The sequence below is a fragment of the Rhea americana genome, unplaced genomic scaffold (genome assembly GCF_003343005.1).
Source record: "Rhea americana isolate MKP2758 unplaced genomic scaffold, rheAme1 scaffold_47, whole genome shotgun sequence".
Taxonomy (NCBI): domain Eukaryota; kingdom Metazoa; phylum Chordata; class Aves; order Rheiformes; family Rheidae; genus Rhea; species Rhea americana.
Genome location: NW_028186612.1, coordinates 1,599,210 through 1,621,731, shown reverse-complemented (window position 1 = coordinate 1,621,731; position 22,522 = coordinate 1,599,210). Strand labels below are relative to the sequence as shown.

Genomic DNA, 22,522 nt, shown 5'->3' with positions numbered 1-22,522 from the left:
TTCTGTTTGCAGATGTAGAGATAAGTTCTACCCTTCTGATCTGCCATTTGCCAGTGTTATTATCTGCTTCTACAATGAAGCACTTTCTGCTCTACTTCGCACAGTACATAGTGTCCTTGATCGCACGCCTGCATATCTTCTTCATGAAATTATTTTGGTGGATGACAGCAGTGAATTGGGTGAGACACTCTTTCAGTATATTTTGGTGACTGCTTACACTTTCCACTGGCTCCTGAGCTGCCCATCTGTTCCTGTGCTTTATTGGCTGGTTCAAATAAAAATGTGATCAGGGTAAAAACMATTTGTACTGCAGTCCGTATCTGAAAGGTGCTGGTATAGATGCACGATGTTCTCAGAAGTCCAAAATGACTTTCTCATGGACAGTGGTGCAAATTTATCTGATGAAATTTAAATATTCATGGCTATATGATACAAAAAGAGGTCTTTAAAGCTCATAATAAGGAATGAGAGGATAATTAAGCAGTTGTTGATAGCTTAGCTGATCTCAACGGTGTAGCACCGTGCAGTAAATCTTGCTGGGCTACTCTGGTGTTCAGAGCAGCTTACACTGATTTTACTATAAATTTTGTAGGCTGAGAGACTACCTGTGAATGCTTCTGAAAGGACTTACATGCCCATAGCCTCAGCTGCAGTCTTGAAAATAAGTCGATGTGGCAGTGTGGAAACAGTGTGGCCAGGTCTTGGTACTTGCTCAGCATTTTAGAGAGGTGGTGTGCTGTGATCGAGCTCAGCATTTGCTGCAAGGGCTCTGCCTGGCTCTTGTACAGCCTCTTGTGGCCACCCTGTGAGCAACTCTTGCTGGGTTTTGGTGGAGCAGGGGCTGCYCCACCCTCTGGGACAGGCCCCTGGAGAGTGGGTGGTATCTTGGATGATGCACAAAGCAAGAAAGACAAAGTTCAAACATTTTGGCACTTTAAAAGCTAAATGCGTGTTGAGAAATATGTTAGTGTAGTAGTCCTTGCAAGCAGGTCTGTGCGAGTTCCCTGCTTGCCGGTATAAGAGTTCACAATTTTCTGCGTATTCATATTAGATTCTATTTTAGTTTAACTCCTCTGGTCTCATAATTTGTTTTCTGGAATAAGGGCTCACTTTCACAGTGAGAAATCACCACAGTGATTAGATAAGCATAACACAGAATGAAATTCTCTTGTCATCATGCAACTAGTTTATTTCTGTGAGGTAACATCAAGTGTTAAGCTATGGGAGAGAACAAACATCAAACAATGTTCCTTGCTGATAACTATGTGTATGTAATATTTAAAAGCATTTTTTTATCCTTCTGTGCTTTGGAAGCAATATGCACCCTTTGCTACAAATTCCCTTGTACAGTTTGTTGCTTTCAAGTTTCATAAGCTTAAGTTCTGAATATGAAGGCTACTTCCAAACCTAGTCTTTTCAATATGGTAATGTATTTGATTAGCATACTATGTTTGGGCAGTAGTACTATTGCTCCTAGCCTCTTTCAAAGGCTAGATTAATTTCAAAGTGTTCAAGTGGCTACTCTTGCATTTCTGACTTTAAACAAAAATGATTTGAAGCGCAAGATGGGAGGAGATGCTCTTTATACAAAGAAATTCTGCTCTTGATGATGAAAAAAAGTTTGCATTGCTGCTTAATTTTTACTGATGGAATTTTATAGTTGAAAAAAACAAAGCTAGTTTGAATGAAGAAATGGACTAAGACTTGTCTTTGGCTCTGCCGTGGATCAYGTATGTGAGCCTGGGTGAATTGCTTAATCTTTATGCCTCTTTGATCTTTATTTTCTCTTAAATATGTACTTGATACTCGTCGCAAATGATAGCTCAGATGAAATTCTGCCTATTTCTTCAGCTTTCATTGTAGGAGCTCTGCTGCACATCAGTGCTGTTGAGCAAAACTTGCATCCTTGCCTCTACTTTAAGGCTCAAGAAGCTTCTTCCATTTTCAATCATGAAGTGTCTYGCTAGCTGAGCAGACATTTTGATGGCTCAGTTGATCCCAGCGTTACATCTTTCTCTCCCTCTGCTGCAAGGCAGGAATTCTTCCTTTAGTAAGGCCTCTTTTTTTTTTTGGTTTAGGCTTTACCTGGCGTGAGATAGCCTACTGGAAATGTTAAAGGTTTACYGGTGCTGTCTTCCTATGGAGAGGAAGAGACTGAAGAAAGGAATACTGGTATTAGGAGCCTGGAGAAGTCTGCGACAGAGTACTTTGCAAAAATACCACCCCTGCCAATGGACTCCAATCCTAGTTTTTCTTGTTTTGGAGGAGCCATCAATGCATCCATATAGAAAAGTAATTTCTGGAGATACTCCACTGGCCCAAAAGAGATTTTTACTCCTTGGAGCAAAATTTGGCAGGCAGGCTGTGTTGAAGCATTTTTGGGGCTTATGTTGGAAGAAATTGGTCTTCCCTGTGGCCATGAAGCTGAAACTCATGTGRTGTGAGGGAAAGGAACATTAACTTTTTATTGAAAAGTTGCCTGAAAAATCTTCCAGGGACACTGTGGGTCTGTATATACTACTGTARAGAGAAAATCGGGTGTCTTTCTCTGTCCCTGAGGTATGCTCAAATAAGACATCCCTTACTGAGTAGTGCTATAGAAACGACTTAATTTCTTCCTCTTTCTAGGAGACTTCCTTCAAAAAAATCTTTCCTGTCCCTGGCATATTATGTCATGCTGAAGACCAAGGGAGAGTGGATCCCTGTGACCTAGTTGAATCCAGTGTGTGTGTSTCGACCTTTTGTTCTCTATAAAATCTTAACTGACTTACTCTTTTTCTTTCTCGGTTTATATTCCTTTTTGTTTCTCCATAAACTTAATAACTTACATTTTTCCATTACTGCAGTATTCATRTGTCCTGCTTCAATGGTAAAAGCTTGCACTCTACTTTAATGTTGAGGGGAGGGAATACTGTTACAGCTGCCATTAATATTAGGCTTTAATGATCTTTACYGCTTTTTGAAAGCATATGCTTGCCAAGAGTGTCTTTCATTCTTCAGAATTTTAGAAAGCAACTACCTGTGAGCAAGTTGTAATTCTATTTCTCTTGTTGGACATCATTATTTTGTAAACCTAAACTTTTACCAGCTAGGCAGGTACAAATAATGAAAGATGTCCTCGTGCTACTTTTTAAAGATGTCAGTATTTGCTTTAGTATATAGAACGCTAGTGATTTATGTGTCTCTGAAAAGGCTTTAATTACTTTTGCTGCAAATGTCAGACTRCCACCATCAGAATAATTTGGAAGAAAAATGCTGTCTCTGCACACCTGAGAGTTGTTTTAACTTTTTTTTAGCAGCAGTAATTCCTGTTAGCATAGAGTTTCAGTTCAAACTTGAGTTGCATTGTATCGAAGTTTTTTCGAACAGGGAAAAAAAARGGGGGGCAGTAAAATCTGTGTTTAAGAAACCAAGACTAGATATAAGGCCTGATGAAGTGGCAGGGCATAGACAAGTTGGATGGGAAAATCACATCAGCAGAGTGGGTGCTGTGGAAGGTCAGTGTATGGTCAGTCACCCGTTCCAATGCAGGATATGTGCCTGCTTTGTGTGGGTTTCCACACTACAGCAGGGGAGAAGTGTTGTAATTGATAGGGTAATGAAAGTATAAAATGACAAAAGTGGGGAGRGGAAGCAGAGAGCAAGTGTAGGATGTGGTATGACTGCCTTTTCTTGTTAGGTTTAATTTGAAGCCATACTGTATTGAAGACTGCTTTCTGGTAGAGTTCTTCGGCCSCCTTTGAGTTTATCTGTAATTGAAGCAAAGCTCTCGCAGTGCTTGCATCCAGTTGTTGAACTTGTGTTCTCCTCTTCTCAGCTGACTTGAAGAAAGACCTGAGTGAGTATGTTAAAACTCAACTTCCGAAAACCACTAAGTTGGTGAGAAATGAAAAGCGGGAGGGCTTGATTCGAGGAAGGATGATTGGAGCCTCTCATGCCACAGGTATACCTTCTTCTTTCTCCTTTATTTGCATACTCTGACCACATGCAACTGGGTGACTTTCCTTCCTGTAGTGTAGCTCTTTCCAGTGTTGAATATTGSATGTTTGTGACAGCTTTAGCCCACTGTAAGGGGGTCTGTGTGTCATGCTCTGTTCCAAGCTACACAGTTTAAAGAAGRGGAAAGAAAATTTTGGGATAATGGTAGTTTAGGTGAAAGATATTTAAAATAGTCGCTGGCATCTCATAGCAATTGTTCAAATAAGTTACCTGCCTYTATCTTTGGCTGTTCTTATGTTAAAGTATGTTGCAACAGCTAAACAAAGTGTCTTCAGTAATACTAGTATGGTGGTGATTGCAAACCTTAACTAGCATTACCTGTGTGTTTGAATGTTTCCATCATGCTGTTATTAGCYATGATCTATATGAAACCTTCTGCAGCATTTTGTCATAGCTTTACTGAATTATGTGTCATTTGACGCTTTTCTGTTACCTGTTTGATGGAAACAAGGAGGCCTTAGTTCTTTCTTATACATAAATATAGAATAGATATGATAGTTTTATAGTTTGTAACTGGGATWTTTTTTTGAAGCATGCCAAACAGTGACTTGGCAAATTTGGAGTCCAATTTGAGCAAATTTCTTAAATTGCACCTGAAACATTGGCTTGACTTGTTTTTACTTCTCCTGTAAGTTTGCTTGTGATTTAAAAACAAAAAGCAAAAAAAAAAAAAAAAAATCCATTTAGAATGGGTCAGTGAGATAATAAAACAAAAACAGTATTTGACAAACTTTCCAGGGTGTAGTAGAACTTTTCATATTCCTGTTCTGAAAGAACATAGTCTCGGAAACATCTTCTAAGCCCGGATATTGTATTGGCAGAATACTTCTTCAAGTGAAAGCTATTGCTCTAAAATGGCAATCTGCTTCCTTAAGGTCTAGCTAACTTTAAACTGGCTTCTAATTCACCCATCTCATTGAAATGTTTCTCACACAAGGTTTCCTGTTGTTGCAGGGAGTGTTAATTAGGATAAACTGTATCTGGTGCTTTATGTATGCTATGTGCATTTTACCATAATATGCTTCCTAGTTAAATTCTGTGCCATTTGAGAAGTATGTGCTGTTTTCTCAATTTTTGAGTGCTGGATAAAGTCTCTTAATTGATGTTTACTCATTAGCATTGTAGTGGCATAATTCAGAGAGAAGATTGTGATTGCTGTTTCYAAACTGCTAGGACTCATTTGACTTGGTGCAATTTTAAGTCATTTTATTGCTCTTCTGAACTGCTAGAGTCTGTCCCCTCCCCCCCAATTTAAATATTGTCTGTTGTTAATGGGTARCTCATTATGTTTATGTATTTGAGTCATTTTCTGTAAAGCTCTTTCCCACATTATTTTAAAGTTGCATATTTTTATGTTGTGCAGTAAAGCTTAAAATAACTTTTTAGACCAACTCGGCCTGAAGATCTTGCATGGACTGAATTGTCCTCCCTGACCATGGCAGATAAACTTGTGTAAACTGAAGAGATTGATTTTTCACGACTGAAATGTTGCTTTGTCTAACACTGGATTTTGCTGTGCCAGTTTATGGCTTTTACTCTCCTTTAAGCTGATATGAATCCACAGTAACTATAAAGCTAATGAAATAAGTAGATATTCTGTATTTAGTTCATATTTAGGAATTGAAACTCTGGTCTGAATTATGAAGGAATGCAAATTAATTGRTTACGATAGTTTGCCTTAAAATCCACGGATCTTAGTTGCAACAGTAACTGCATGGATGCTGAAGCCTGATATAAAGAGAGCCTAAGGTGACTAGTCAGTAGATGGAAACAGCTGTGTCCTGAGGGTGATTCTGAGCCATCATCTTCATCATCAGCTCCCTCGCTAGTATTGAATCAGACCTGGGATGTGCGCTGCATTAGAGTAACTGCTTTGCACTGTGGTGGTTTGGTCAGCATYGCTTGGGCTCTTAGCGTTATTGGCCGATCATGATGTTTTATTTAATGTACAATACCTYTGCTGAGTCTAGGTAGAATATTTGACAACTATAAAATCCTGCCAAGAAAATGTAAATAACTGCCCACTTGAGCTATTCACAGTTAAATGAGAATAGCCAGGATTTACCTTCTGCCTTTGCGACTGAACTAATCCCTGAGGAGTCTCTGGTTTGCCAGCTCTCCTGAGTGCAGATGGTGTTTCCCTTCTGTTGCACAGCATGGTGAGGACTCTGTCAGTGCTCTGTTGCTGATACAAACGTGTGTGTTTCTGTGGATTTCTGTGCACCGATCTTTGCATCTTRTGTGCTTTGGCCTCCTTAGGAAAAGTGCTGGTTTTCCTGGACAGTCACTGTGAGGTGAACGAGATGTGGTTGCAACCTTTGCTGACGCCAATCAGAGAAGATCGCAGGACTGTGGTGTGCCCCGTGATTGACATAATCAGTGCTGACACGCTTGCCTACAGCTCCTCCCCAGTGGTGCGTGGAGGCTTTAACTGGGGCCTGCACTTTAAATGGGACCTTGTTCCTTTGTCAGAATTGGAAGGACCCGAGGGAGCCACGGCTCCAATCAAGTAAGGTTCCTCCTGTGTGATGTGAAGCAGGTGGTCGGCTTCAGTGTGTAACACAGTTGATTAGGAATGTTTTTTAAACTTCAGCTTAACTTCCAGTGTTTAATTTTGGCTTAAATATGTTTGTATTRTTACGTCAAGAAAGCACACTGTAGAGAATGCTTTTACAACAGGATCTTTTTGCCATGTTTTGCTGAAGACAGAAGACTTCAAGCGCTTACGTTACTCTGCACTAAATCTGTCCAATAATTTCATTTTGAACTGTGCCTTGATGTGCATTTCTGTTTCCAGTCTGTTAATGTTTGGCTTAATAATGATGACTTTTGATAACAGTATTTGCTCTACTGATAGCCTGCATGTCCCTSTAATAGATTCTAAACTTTCTATGGTGAAATGCTAATGAATTACTAGTTTGGAAGAACATTTTTGTGGTAATAGGAAGGCTATCTTGTAGCTGATGGGAGACATTATCAGTGTTTAATCGTCTGTATCAACATCTTTTTTGATTTTGTTTATATTATTCTTGCTCAGACAAACATTTATTTTTGTCATGAAACTTCCTAACTGAACACACATGGAYGTGAAAACCATCTTTAAAACATTATCTTTGACTTTCCCCAATGTGGCAAATGCCTGAAACTGTCAGGTGCTTGGAAGCCTGTGCTGTTGTTTTTGTGGTCCGAATTGCTTGAAAGATTTGTTCTGAAAGAAAAGTCTCCGTAAAACTTACCACTAGGGCTTGAAAGCACCTTTCTTAATCTTTTATCTGTTGACAGCATTCCATGAGCCAGCTATAGCTATGTGTTCATGTGGCCAGGAAGGTCAATGGTGTTCTGGGGTGCATTAGGAAGTGTGTTGCCAGCAGGTCRAGGGAGGTGATCCTGCCACTCTATTCAACCCTGGTGAGGCYGCATCTGGAGTACTACGTCTAGTTCTGGGCTCCCCAGTATGAGAGACATGGAGCTACTGGAGAGAGACCAACATAGGGCTACAAAGATGATCAGAGGGCTGGAGCACCTGCCCTATGAGGAACGGCTGTGAGAGCTGGGCCTCTTCAGCCTGGGGAAGAGAAGACTGAGGGGGGATCTTATTAATGTCTGCAAATACCTTGGGGGGAAGGGGGTCAAGAAGATGGGGCTGGACTCTTCAGTGGTGCCAAGCAATAGGACGAGAGGCAATGGGCACAAACTGGGACATAGGAAGTTCCACCTGAGTATGAGAGAAAATTTATTTTCTGTGAGAGTGACAGAGCCCTGGAAGAAGTTGCCCGGAGAGGTTGTGGGGTCTCTTTCTCTGGAGATATTCTGTACCTACCTGGACATGATCCTGTCTAATGTGTTCTAGCTGACCCTGTTTAAGCAGGGAGGGTGGACTAGATGATCTCCAGAGGTCCCTTCCAACCTCAACTATACTGTGATTCTGTGATAGCTGTCTGACCTGTACAGAACTGGCAATGTCATCTTCCTACTGGATGCGTGACCCTGCTATAAAATGATGCCTGTAGACACCTTCATTAGCAAGCAAGCACATAGACTTCAGACAGAAGAACAGAAGCTGTCCCACTGTGAAACCCCTCATGAGAAGAGCTAATGGTAGTAGAGCAACAGGTTGGAGCTGATTGCACTTCTTCTAGTTGCAGGTCTCCATCTTGGTACAGAATTCAGGTTCTGTGAAATGGAGGAGCTTTACTTCTTCAGGACAGATTGATTTCTTGCAGAATGTGGTGCTTTTGTTAAATTTGCAAAGTGAAGCAGAAACTGGGTGCGCACTGTTTTTTCCCTCTCCTTTCATTTTCCCTGCTGTGGTCTGACAGCTCTGCAGTTAGTCTGTCCCCATCTGCTCATCACAAGATTTGCTCTGAGGAGCCAGAAAACTTCTGAAGTTACTTAACAGTTTGACTGGTTTGTTCAGTCTGTTTGGAAAGTGTTGCTGTGGTGGTTTCTGAAGTCAGAAGGAAAGGACAGACTGGGGAAATCTTTAGGGGGAAACAGCATAGAAAATCTTAAAATCCTAATTCTTTTAAGAGTTTTTGTCAGGCTTAATCTGAGGCATGCTGGAGGGTTAGTTCTCTCTGTTATGAACACTGCTGTTGCCCTCCTACTCACTTTTAGGAAAAACTGCAGAAAACCCAGAGAACTAAAGTCTCATTGTTTAAGATTCTCTGAGTGTGGAAGTTAAGTTCTGTGAGTGTGGAAGTGGCTTTCCTACTTAGAGCTCTTTGCCTGTTTTGAAACAAAGCCTAGTTTACTATGTAACCTTTGGGAATGGCTTCCCATCACATGGAAAGTTCAACTTTTTAATGATCTAGAGACCTTCAAAATGAAATGTTTTGGTGTCAGGTCTGGAAAAACAGAGTAACCTTTCAACCCAGATCTTAAGGTGATAGAAATTGCAGCAGAAAATTGTATGGGATCAAGCAGGGAAATGCAGACTTGGGCTTAGCTTAATCACAGCTTTTTACTAACAAGAAAAAGAAAATGCCTCTTCACAGCAGCTATCATATGTCGGGTTTACAAAGTATTTCTATCGCCTTCTATAATCTTCTAGGACATCCCTATACTATAATTTTCTGATTAAGTGGTTTTGGTGATCCAAGAATAATTTAGCATATGGTTTGTAGAATGGAGATCGTATACAGGTTTGTACAAAATACAATATTTTGTTTAAAATATTGCCACCACTCTAATGTAGAGGCAAGACAAAAAAAAACTGGGGAATCCCAAAGAGCCTATGCAAATACAAGACTTGTAAATAGTTTCTGAATAAACTGATGATTTCATCAGTGATGAAACAATGCTGTTCCTGGTGTTCCTGGTGTTTAAGTTTAGTTTATTAAACAGTGGCATTTTACTTGCCCTTCTGGCTTATATAGTTTAAATCTGGACCTTGTTGCAAATAACAACTGTATCTAATTTAATTTGGGAAGTAACGTGCACTCTAAATTCTACTTTTTCCTCTAGTTGAATTAGGCCCAGTCTCTGTAATTTCCTCTGTAAGAGAGAGAACAACAGTTTATTGTGTGAAAGTCTAAACATTTCCATAGAATTATTCTGTAAAGTAAGCGGTGCATCCATACATCTTAGTCGAAGTAGCTGATTAGGTGAGAAGATAACTTTTGTCAGTTCTKAAGAACCAGATACAGACTACTGATTTTAGTGACATGATGATAAACATAGTCTTGTGCAATCCAAGTTAGAGCACTCCTGTTCTCCCATCCCAGGGTACACTTCTTTTTGGTTCATTACTAGCTGTAAGGGAGATTAGACCTCTCTGTCAGAAGCCAATTAAAGGAAGCTTCTAAGCTTCACTGTAGAAAACTTGGACTCCAAACTTGCGCAGGTTTTTCTTTCTTTTGGAGTAGAAGGAGACTGCCACTTTGTTTCTCTTACCTSACCATCCTTCATCTTCAATTCTAATCAATTTTTCTTTTATTCAAAAAAAAAAAAAAAGTTTTATAGGTGATAGAATAAAGGAAGATCACAAACACCACTTACAGATCTGCTTTTGAAAATAAGATTTTGAGATTGTAGAAATGTAATCTGCTGATTTTTAATGTGTGCAGCATTGGAACTTTCTTCTGTAGGTCTAAATGTAAATTTAGGACTAGCAGATTTTATCTAGGATCAGTGTTTTTGTTTAAAATAATGAGAACTTTTTTCAATATTTCTTTTTAGGTCACCTACTATGGCTGGAGGACTGTTTGCTATGGATCGTGAGTACTTTAATGAACTTGGACAGTATGATAGTGGCATGGACATCTGGGGAGGAGAAAACCTGGAAATATCCTTTCGGGTAATCTAGCTTTTATGTATATCGGAGTATGAACCTCCGTGTCTGGCTTCTTTACTTCTCTATGTACGGGTTCTTTAGCAATAGAGTAGCTATTTGCACAGAGAAACTGGCACTTCTATCCCCAGAAAGGATGCCTTCAGCACACAGTAACAGCCTTTACAATAATCTTCAAGTTAAGTTTAAACAGGAAGATTTAAGGGAATTTTGAGTTGTATAGTTAAGTTTGTGGGTTTCTTTGTTTGGCTGGCATTTCATATGCATATAAAGCAGCACAGGAAGTCATGTAAACTTCTGCAATGAGCTTATGAGAACTGTCTAATGAATTTCACAAACCAGTTAAGACACGTATATGACTCGCAGCAGGAATGACTATGAGAAAGTTTATAATGTTTTTGTGGGGCATTCCAGGTACTCCAGCCTCTCTCTGGAGGCCTTGGAAATGTAATTTTTGTTAAGTAGATTGAGAAGAAGCATGTAAAAGAGTCAACTTGGATGGAAAAATGGTGAGAACATGGTTATCAGGTCATTCTAAAGTGACACTTCATTGTGGTTGCTGTATTTTCATCTTTCTCATTGTCACTCCTCTGAGAGAAAAGCAAAATTTTTCGTGTTCAATGCCATGTTTACATCTTCAGTTTTGCAAAGTTGATTCATAATAGATTTGACAAGTCTGCCCCAAAAATGAGATGCCCATCATCTCATTGCAGACAAATCTGCAAGAGTTAAAAGTGGCGGGTAATTTTTTTAGATAAATCTGTTATCTAATTGTGTCCTTGGAGATATCAAGAATAGAGAATAGAATAAGAATAGAGGCTTCATAAATTTAAGTGACTTTAAAGGAGTATACTGAATAATAATTTCCGATTTTTTCCAGTAAGAAAATGTAATCATTGGATGTATGGATAGAAGAGCAGGAAGCAGAGATGGAGAAATTTGTTGTTACAATGTAATGCACCAAGTTTTGATGATAAGCTCTTTGGAAAATTGGACTATATTTAGAGCGCTTAGAAGGTCTGGAAGCCCTGCCTCCTTGAGAGAGTGTTGTTAAGAAGTTCAGTCTATTTATCTTATCCAGAATTTGAGATCAGAGAACATGTTAATCAAAAGTCCAATAATTTTTAATTGCTGGAAGATGAAGTTTGAAAAGCAAAACATGAAGAGTACTCAATGGAAGTAAAGTGTAAATGAAATAACTGGGATGCAATAGAGCTTGATTAAGACACCTAAATGTAGTGTCTGAATGTGAGCAGTGTTTCCGAGTTCCCATGTAGTCAACAGAAACAAACTACTGTTTAAAATAGGTATTTAGTTGAAAAAACTCCCCAGGCTCCATTGTTGGTATTGACTGATCTCCATCTGTCATAGAAGTGTAGACGTGTAGCTCTCCTGTAGCCAAATAAATTTAGGTATCTTAATGTACAAGCTAAATTCCAGGCCACATACTTCAATATCTTCTAATAGATTATTAGAGAATAAGACATTGGAATAATACCGTATTTGTGTTTTGTGAAAGGCATGATGTGGGTTATGTGGAAGATCTGATGATATGACCAAAATGGTCTTTTCTAACTTGAAAATCTGATAATTTCACTTGTCAGAAAGCATGGCTTGTAGGACAACAGTGCTGACATCTAGTCCTGTCATCATGCATAAATCTACCTAAGTATCTCTTGAAGAAAGGGAGGAGGTAGTGAGCCTTGTCAGTATACAGTACAATGAGGTATGTTCTGCTTTTGTATGGACAGATCTGGATGTGTGGGGGTAGACTTCTGATCATCCCCTGCTCCAGGGTGGGACACATTTTCCGTAAAAGACGCCCCTATGGCTCACCAGGGGGACAGGACACTATGGCTCATAACTCTCTGAGGCTGGCACATGTGTGGATGGATGAGTATAAGGTAAGAGACATTTCCAGGCCACAGAATAAGGTTAACTGACTTGTTTGTCAAAGGATTGTTTCATGATGAGGTCTGCTGCCGTTCATAATAGGATCTGACTTCTATATTCTGACTTCATAATGTTCATTTTGGTATAAAGTTCAGTGGGACTGTGGTGTAGCTCCTGAGTGTTTGTTTACTCCCTGTTACTCCTGTCTTCTTTTTTGTTCCTGATGCCTTCAAGAGATTCGGATTTGTATCTTTTTCATGAAGCAAAATATGATGAATGACCTTCTTGGAATAATGCAGAGCTTACGCGTCCAAATTGTTGTTATATAGCAGCCTTATACGGCTGTGTGCCTTCAGGTTCCATGTCAATGAAATGGGGGGGTTATTGGTTGTTCACTTTTTGTTTTAATTACCAGTCTGATTTGTGGAGTCTGTCTAGCCATGGTAGGTCAGTGGGGATTGACTTTTGGATTCATGGGCAGCAATATTCTTTCTTGGTCTTCAGACCCTAGTACTGATGTTTTTAAATGTTGATTAGGTCTTTCACCAGTTTTTGTGAAACCATGATATCTTTGATACTTCAGGTTATTTTACCTTGTGAGGCCACAGGATTTAGTTCGTAGCAGGTCCTACAGGCCCTGAAATTTTATATAAATTTGCAATTTACATAAATGCAATGTGTATAAATTGCATTTATATATATTTCTAACTTCTACGTTTCTTAGAAGCTTGTGTTTTGAAACCGATTCTTTATCTTGATGTTTCCTCAATTTGAGGAACCTATTAGGGATCATTAACTTTACTTCCATTCTCCATCTTTATAATGCATTTGTAGAGCTGGTCTAACACTTTCCCTTTATTGGTGTCTGGGCACAGTTGTTTTGTGATTAACGATGGCGTTCTCTGAAGGTTGGAATTGATTCTTTTTTATCGTTTCATTTGATTTTGGGCAAAGCAATACTGCTTTGTCCAATAACAACTTAAATCACTGATCCTAGCAGTCTCTTACCAGTTTTGTGCTCTGACCTTTTCCAGCTGTTTCTAATCTAATTACCTGATAGCAAAGTTTATCATTATCACAGATGTATGGAGGGAAGGCAGATCTGCAGATATTTTTATTCTCACAAATGTAACTCAAATATTAGCGCTAAATGGATATCACTTACTGAAGTGATTGTATGATAAATAGCACAAAGAAAGACTTAGGGCCTGTTCTGCAGCAAAGAGCAAATATTTAATAAATACAACTGCATGATGGAAAGGAAACAGCAAAATTTACTTCTTTCTTTGACAGTTACGAAGAAGTGTAAGAACTTGAACTAGAAAAGAATCAATTGAAGTAGCAGAGATGTTTTTTGAAGCAGAACAGTTTCTAAATAGTGTTGTCCAGTCTATTTCCAGACTTCCCTGGAATTGTCCAGCATTTTGGTGTATTTAACATTTCCCTTTATTAAAAAAAAATAATGCATTAGTTATCTAAATGCTCAAAGAGCTCAGCAAGGACAAATGTGTAATCTGTCTTGATKACACTGTCTGTCATTGGAGTATGATGCTGAGTGCGAGATGACACCAGGTAATTAAAAACTATCAGAAYATTGTTAGTAAATTCCCTCTTTCCTAGTGCAGATTCAGTCTACAAAATACCATGACTTAATACCCTGACAACTGAGTTCTAAATAATGCCTGGTTGATTAGTTAATGCATGAATATGGGACTCATAGAAAAAGTATTTTAAATATAGCTAAATTTAAGAATCTACAAGAGGATTTTTCCTCTAGTTTCGGCCAGCCGCATTATACACTTGTGTATTTCCATTTGTCCATGCTGTGTCTGTTAAAGTAGAGCTGAAGATAGGATTCAGCCAGAATCTTAATTCCTCATTGCTTAAGTTATCATTATACCCTCAATTGTACCTGATTAAAACATGAAAAAACTGTTATTTGTAGGAGCTTTTCTGGAGATGATGCAAATGAGTGTGGGGGGAAAAACTCTCAACTTCACATACAGCCTTGGTGAAGATCCTGATCTTTCATTTGCATGGGAATAAATACATGATCCCACTGAAGTTAGCAAGACAGTCCCACTTTTGAGACTAGTCTTATATATGATTCCTTTGTCCTGACTGATAGTTGTTTTTGGTGGTTTTAAGTATATTTTTTCCTCATCCACAATCAACTGGACAGTTATTAACAGAAGCCTTGGCTGAATGAGGACGATGATAATATACGCATCTACCTCTGGGCTAATTGCTCTAGGCTGTCTTTATAGTCAGTTAGCATCATGTTAGCATCTGAAGCAGGTCAGCAGAATCGTGACAAAAAAAGGGTTGTGATCAGAAAAGCAGACTAGGAGGACTAGCTCAGAGTTAGGCAAAATTAATCTCCTTTTTTTGTGGCAAAATAAACACTGGAATTTCATAGTGATAGTTTGAGTAACTTTTCAGACTTAATGATTTAAATCACTAGAAAAATGAGATGCATGTTTATTAAATGAGCTGCTAGTTGCTCCAAAAAGTGGGTTTTAGAAATGATACAGAATGTATTTTTCTGTGAGTGATAAGATTAATCAAGTTCAGTAGGTTATTTCTAAAATATTGTTGAAGCTTACCTACTGTGAACAAAACTTTGAGAATTTTTCAAATAGAGAAAAAGTTGGAAACAAGTAATCTGACATCCTCTTTCCTTTTTATTTCCATTAAATACAGGAGCAGTATTTTGCTTTGAGACCTGAGCTAAGGTCCAGGAACTATGGAAATATTGCTGACCGTGTAGAATTGAGAAAACGATTGAACTGCAAGTCATTTAAGTGGTATTTAGATAATATATATCCTGAGATGCAAATATCTGGCCCCAATGCCAAAGCTCAGCAGCCAGTTTTTATTAACAGAGCGCAAAAACGACCAAAAATAATCCAGCGTGGAAGGGTAAGATAATTGTTCTTAAAAATACTGTCTATCTGTGAATTATCTTTCTGAAAGAATGCAGGAATAATGTGCTTCCATAGAGCATAAGAGTTTTAGTATTGCAATGGATTTTGTTTTGAAAATAACTGATTTTGTCTTTAGACAGAGGTAAATCAATCTGACTCTAATCTGTATTTCAAGTTCTTTTCAGACTAGATACTATTCAATGAGGCCTTTTGTTTCTAGGCTCCAAGTTGAGGTTTTGAAGTCTTTAGGGTGCTCGGTCTTGGTTCTGTAGCTGGATAGCTGGCTTTGGATAGAGAGAAGAGGCCTGCAATTTTCATACACTATCGACTTATGATAAGAGAACAATGTGATTAGCTTCGAAACTAGTTTCTTTTACTGGACAAYTTTCTGTGAAGATGAACATTTGCATCTGAGACTGATAATGAGTTTTTTTTTATTCTCCAATCCTGGATAATGAATGAAAGAGTCTTGTTTTCCCATTCCTACGCACACAAATCCCAGAAGTAGAAGTGGGGAAATATATTTTTACATATATTCACAAAGAAAATCTGGACAGAGCATCACCTTTTAACTCAGACTCCTATATGCATAGATTTGTATGCAGACGAAGCCAGAGTTACATCTGTTCTCTCCAGTGCTAAATTTGGCTGATATAACTTTTTTATGCTTTCCAAAAATCATGGGTAATTTCAAAGCGAAGAGAACTTTGTCAAGCTTTCCTCTGTGAAAGAGAAGATCTTTGAGTGAACCATTTCATGTGCACAGAGATTACGGATAACAAAACTTTCCAGCCTAACTCAGTAACTGGAACCACTAAGCCATGAATGTGGCCCTTTCTGTGAGGGCACCATAGTGCTGTCTGCAGAATCTGTTGACAGCTGCCAGTCCTGCAGGTAGATTCAGGTTGGAGGCCCTGAGCTATCACAGAACCTATGGACAGAATCAGATTTTTTTGCTTGGAAGCAACTGTCTGGAAACCCAGACTTTGCACAATACTTCTTAATTGTATCCCTGCCCAGTTCTAAAGTTGCTCATTGGGGCAAATATGAATAGTTTCCTTGAACACAGCTGATACGATGAGCTGATCCAGGCATTCCTCTAGGCAGACACTTTTCCCCCCTATTGAAATTTAGTGGCTTTCTGCTTTCATTCAGACAGAATTTTAGATGAAGAAACGTTGAAGTAGTGAGAGGCTCCTGAGGGATCCAGTTGTCTCAGCAACCACAAAAAGGAGAAGCCTTCCTAATGATTTTTTGTAATATATTGTGTATCTTTTAAAAGGAGAGAAGTCAGACAGAAAAATGGCAGTTCCTCAGCTTAGTTCTCCCAGGTTTGAACATTATACCCAGCACTGCATGAGAGTCAGCTTTGGCTTTGATTATATAAACTAGTTCCAGATTCCTATAAGGAACAGAATGATCAGCCAGTGTCACCATTATGTGCCAAGCTTCTCAGGATTCAAAATGAATTGCTCCAAATGCCAGCTTATTCTCAAAAACTAATTGGACCAGAGATAAGTGGTGATTTGACAGCTGGGAAGAGCTGTAATAATCACATGTGTCAGTTCTTAGCATGTTATCAAATGTTGATCATCATGGTCAATAAAAACAAGGACAAATTATGTAAAACTCATGTAGTTGTACGATTTGAAAGCCTAGTGTTGAGAGAGTTGCGATGTAAATGAGATTGCCTAGAAATCTCTGGGGTGCAAGGAAATGTTGCTTAGGAGGTTTTTGTATAATTTGTTTTAGATGTGTGTAGGGAATAGGAGAAACATGGTGCACTTGAAGCACATACTGTCTTGAGAAAGCTAATATCAGGGATGGTACATGAAGAATGTTATTCGATATGTACTTTCTAATTTTTGCTATCCTGTGGTGATGTAGTTATTTTTTTCCTTCTAGCATATTATTGGAAGTGCCTTTTGGTTTCTAAAAAAAGCCCTGCAGAATCAATACAAAGGTCAAGGCAACTGTGTGTTCATAATAAAACAAAATTAGCAAAGCAGTCAGCCTGGCCTCAAGTTCAGGACAACAACATTTTTTTTTTCCTCTCTGTTTGTCTTCAAATTGGAAACAGTTATTTTTAATACAGATGCCACGCACAGAGCCCTGCCACCTCCCACACATACCCATACCGGTCGCGCGTGCTCTCCCCTGTCGAGAAGGRAGCGGCAGAATTGAGGCTGAGGCCGGAGGGCTTGCCTGCCTCCGCTCGCACCCTCTGCTGCCTGCAGTATGGCACTTGGAGCTCAGGGAGTATTTTTTGCCTAAATAGCTGTTTCCCAGCACATTAGCAGGGAAAAAAATAGATTGGGCTGAAAGGAAGCTTTTTTGTTGGCTACCAGTTCAGGACATGTGTACGTAGGTCATACAGATACCAATTTGAAGCCAGAATAAAGCCATGTTGGCATGGTGGATAACTCTGGGATTATACACATCAACACCTTGCTGATTCTGCACTGTTAGAATACAACAGACAAATCTTCAGGCTCTACAAATAATCTCTTAGGTGACTTTTAGGGGGAGACTTTATTGCCCAAACAAGGGAAGATGCTGCTAACTTGTTTTGAACCTTCTTGTTTGCTTTGGTGGTAGATGCTTCCTAATCTGCTGCTCCAGGATGGGCTCCTGACTTGAATCTATTCTCCCCTGCCAAACGCCAACACCACATTCATTACTCTCGGTCAGGGCAAGCAGTTCATTTGATCTGGAATAGGCACATGGGTGTGTGCAATTCTCCCTTCTTTTCTGATCTGTAATTAAAATAATATAGCTGATAAGTATGTTTTTTTCAGTTATGTAAATGCTCTTGAAAATCTAGTTGCAAAAAGTTACTTTTGTTGAGGTGCTTAAATACAAATACCTTTTTTCTCCTCCTTCCCCAAAGAAGTTATTCTACTTCACGAAGAGGGGCTGTGGGATGGGAATGTCATGTTTAAGGTAAATTGTAGTTTATGCAATACAGTTTAAAGTCTTGAGCTAGTGAGTACCTGTGAGCACCTGTGTGCAAAAGTATAGACTTCTGCAGAGAATGCAGAAATGAAAAAAAAATGGCTTAGAGTACGCAGGCTGAACTGTCATGTTATGTGTATGGTACTTGTACCATAAAGAGAGAGAAATCTTGATGTAGTTAAAAGGCAAAATGGAATTATTTAATGCTGGCTTTTCTCCAAATTATCTGAAAAACGAAATGGCATTTTAAGAGGGAATGAGAGGGGTTTTTTGGTGAGTACATTAGGTTCTAGAGCTTCCAAAAGCATTACCGTATGTTCCTTCTGATCTGTCTGTTTACTGTGTCTGTCAAACTGTTTTTCTTTCACAGTTGTATCACCTTCAAACCAATAAGTGCTTGGTTGCCCAGGGACACCCAAGTCAGAAAGGAGGACTGGTAGTGGTTCGCAACTGTGACTACAATGATCAAAATCAGGTATTTGCTTTCTAATAATACTGAACAATGGTGCATATATTGCAGATTGCTCTATATTTCCTGCTGGCAAAATTACCTGAGCATAACATCTCATTTTTGTGCAAGGAGACTGATTTCAGAGTATTCTTCAAACTGCAAGGTTGGGCAAAGAGACTGCAGAGCTTAGTACTTTGTACCTGCTAGTGCTGAGTGCTGGATGTCATAATCTCCTGTCTTTATGGGTTGAATCTCTGTATTTGGTTGAAGACTACTGCAGGTAGCTTCTGATGAGTTCAAAACCCACTGATTGACGCTTCAGGCTTTGTAGAAGCACATCCAGTCAATTTTTCATGTTGGGACTCAGGGTGGCCTTTTCTTGGCCCACCCTTCCTTGTGTAATGTACCACTGTTTATCTGCTGTTGTAGTTGCTGTGGTTTGGGATGAATTATTTGTTCTTACTGTTAAACAGAAGGTGTTCTAAGGAATTTAGAAGGTTCTTTGTATGTTCCAGTATGTTGTCTTTCCATAAGCTATAAGAAAGTCAACAAGTCTTACTGACTGTGTAAATGTAGTGGTTGGCACCAAAGACTTCACGCTTATGGTGCCAAAGGTGCTAAACTGCTTTCTGAGCCATTCAGTCTGAATCAAGAAGCTGAAAACATTTTTTGTGGATGGTGTCCACAGTAAGAACAGATGGCTCCTCACAGTCACTGTTTCTCTTCCTTTCCTTCTGTGATACTTCTAATGGTGAACCACCACATGGTTGGAGGGAAGTCTGTTGTTTCTTCCCCTTATCAGAACCTTCTACTTTTCTCCTACAGGCAAACTTCAGTTAGCCTTTTGCTGTTGAGAGACTAATTAATGCTCCAGATCATTGATCTTTGGCTGCTGCTCCCTATTGCTAAACTAGATTCATTAGAAAGGGAGCCAATCTCATACAAAACTGGCTGTGCTATCTTATATAGTGTTCTTGTTCTCCAACCAAGTACATTTAACCAACAGTATGGTTTTGTGCCATTATAGTTTGCTCTCATAAATCCAAAGAATACACTTCAGCCTGTTTTCAGGTCCTCTTGAACAATTTTGCTCAAGATGCATGAGAACACTGTAAAGAAGACTCTTAATAGTTTCTGCCTATAAAAATAGAGAGAAACATTCCAAGTAGTAGATGCCTTTAATGGCCATTTCGGGTAACATCCAACCTGTTGGTCTTTTCAGCTAATTTTTTTTACCATCTGTCCTACATCTTTAGCCTAGCAAGAAAGGCTATGTTGGGACAGGTCAAAGGCAGTTACTCCAGTGTGCTGTTCTGAGGATGTCCAGTAGCTGAAGGCTAAGCAAGTAATACAAACAGTGCAGATGTAGTTATGCTGGATGATAGCTCAAGGAAGCAAGCTTGCAAGCAGCATTTCTGTGACTCTTCTGTTTTTTTTAATTTATTTTTTCTGAGCTAAAGATGGAATTTTTGTGAATAACAGCCTTTGAATTTTGTTTTTTTTTCATGAGTTTTTAACTATATTCTGAGCCAATGTAAGTTTTTTGGCATCATGTGGCAATGAGTATCAAAATTTARCTGTGCTTTCTGTGGAAAAATGTGGTGCCACTTGGTGATGATTTCATCTGAAGCCTGTTAATTTTTCTGAGGAATTAGAATAAGTTACCACCATTTATCTCATTCCAGGCTACCTTTGCTTTGTGAATAAATAGAATCTTCTCTTGAAAAACTCTTGTTCAGTAAGGAGCAAGATGCAGCCTACTTGGGAAAACATGTAGAAGCTGGAAAAACAAAATTTGGCTTTCTTGAGACTCCTATTAATTGTAGTACTTTGGACTGAAAAATGGTCTCCTGTGTAATACTGGCAATTTCTAGACATGAGAACCAACCTTCAAAGTACTAACTTAATGTACCTGTTATTGGAGGGGGGATAAAAATCCACAACAGACTTACTGAAGTCATGAGACTGGCCTTACAAGCAAGTCTGCTTTACCTTTAGTTTATGCTTGCTTTATTTTCTCTTTTGTGGCTGCAAAGAGAAGGCAAATTTTCACTTAACTCCTTGATTTAAAGAAATAATACATTTTGAAACTTTGCAATCATATCATCAATATGGATAGTAAGTCAGTTTGATCATCCTTACACGAAGTTAAAAATGATTCACATTACAAGAACCCATTTTCTAGAATTCAAGAGTGGCATTACCATTCTTTTTGGCAATAGCAAGATAATGTAAAAGAACTGGTTTTCACAGGTGATGCATCTAGAAAATATTCCAAGATTAGGGTCTTTCTCTAAGATATGTTGTTAATGCATATTAGGACATATTTTATAGTCRTAACAAACACTGAGATGATACTGGGAAATGAACACAACTTTTGGAATGAATGATGAAAACTTTGTAGTCAGAAATGGCATGAGTAGGAGAGGAGATGCAATCCCGCAGAACAAAGGTCAGCGCAAAGAAGTCCGAAATAACAAAAGCTACGGAGCAGAGAAGTTGAATGTGAGTTTTGCAAGCAGAAGACAAACAGGGAATGAGAAGTTTTCTCGTTGAAGAGTAGTTGTGTGAAGAAACTGCCATGATTCTCAAAGCAAGCCCTGTCCTTCCTGAAGTCAGTAGGATATCTGATCTTTCTGGAGGCAAGACTGAGAACGCTGAAGATGCTGCACACCACAAAACCTGCGTTTGAAGGATGATAGAAAGCACTAAAAGACTTTGATCATGAAAAATCTCCTCTAGTTTCCTAAAAGTCTCCCCTTCAGATCTACTGTGCTGTGTGCGTTTTTTCTTACTGTTTGTTTTGAAATGCAATAAGTTGACTTTTAAACTTTACTTTCTGGATTTGTTTATTATAACTTTTGCTCTGTATGTTTGCTTATTCATCTGAATAATTTAAGCTTTCTACTTAGGAGTTTGTTAAGCTTTGATCATGTGACTATTACCATTCCAGCTGGTGATGGTGCTCAAGTGTCTAAAGATATGCATCTGTACTCTGCTGAATATGACTTTAAAAAAATAATTGATTTCAGCAGGGAATTTCAGAAAAGCGCTTTTAATACTTGTACAGCACTTTATAAATCCAAACAAGTACTTTAGACTCTTGCTCTTGAGCAATATGTGGAAGGCTGTACTTACTAAATCACTGCATTTCTCTGTAAGATCTTTCTCCTCTCTCTGGATCATGGTTACAAGTTTCCTTTTGGATATAGTACATGTGTAGAGTGAGTGTGGGGAACTCCAGGTTGTAATATCAGCTTGTTGCTTTAGTTTCATCAACAGTTTGAGCAACACACTTCCTCAGTCTATCTAACAAAGAATTTGTCCATTTTACAAAATATCAGGAACACTTGCCGGAATAAAACTGGGAACGTGCACATGCTTTAGAATAACCTGCAGGTGGACACTGGGTAGAACAGCTTAAAATAACAGTTATAAACCACCAAGCGTTGCCATTTCTGGTGACTTTCACGAGTCGTTTGGTGCTGTGATGTCCTTGCTATCCCTAGCAACAGGAGCTGCAGTGCAGTATGACGGCTAGGCAGAGCTCTSCCCCGGTGCCGAGCGGCTGCTTTGTTCTCTTAAGCCGAGTTTTTGGCTTTTAAAAACTCTCTCTGCCTGTGTAAAGCCATAGTGCCAATCCAAGCAGTGGATTGTCACGGATCGAAGTACTGGAATGCGTCTGCTGTCATGAACCTGATTTTCTTTCATGCAAAGGGCTGTTTTTCCAGCAGTTACTGTTTTATAGTTTTTTTGGAGTGGAGTTTTTCAATGAGTTCCCCCTAGTGCTATTGCGATGCGCAGACGAAATAAGAGTGTGTATGCATGAAGCTGTGCCAGTTGTCCAGCCATCTCTTTACTATACTGTGCTGCACTCTGAAAGGCAGAGAGCGGGCTGATGCTTTCTGTTTTATTTTGTATCATTTTGAAGTATTTATTTCCTAGAAACAGTGAGCTTCCCTCTTCTGCCTACTACAGATTCTTAGCTTTTTTTTTTTTGGGGGG

General features: G+C 39.0%; 1 protein-coding gene across 3 annotated transcripts in view; it reads left to right on the top strand.

Annotated features, from left to right (window-relative positions):
• The window catches only part of GALNT11 (polypeptide N-acetylgalactosaminyltransferase 11), a 53,356-nt gene that overhangs the window by 24,043 nt on the left and 6,791 nt on the right, over positions 1-22,522 (top strand). For all 3 annotated transcript variants that reach the window (XM_085316448.1, XM_085316447.1, XM_085316449.1), the window contains exons 4-10: positions 13-179; positions 3,818-3,943; positions 6,259-6,508; positions 10,180-10,297; positions 12,043-12,195; positions 14,888-15,106; positions 18,437-18,541. In XM_085316448.1, coding sequence (XP_085172574.1) covers positions 13-179; positions 3,818-3,943; positions 6,259-6,508; positions 10,180-10,297; positions 12,043-12,195; positions 14,888-15,106; positions 18,437-18,541 — 1,138 coding nt within the window. The remainder of the gene's footprint in view (positions 1-12; positions 180-3,817; positions 3,944-6,258; positions 6,509-10,179; positions 10,298-12,042; positions 12,196-14,887; positions 15,107-18,436; positions 18,542-22,522) is intronic.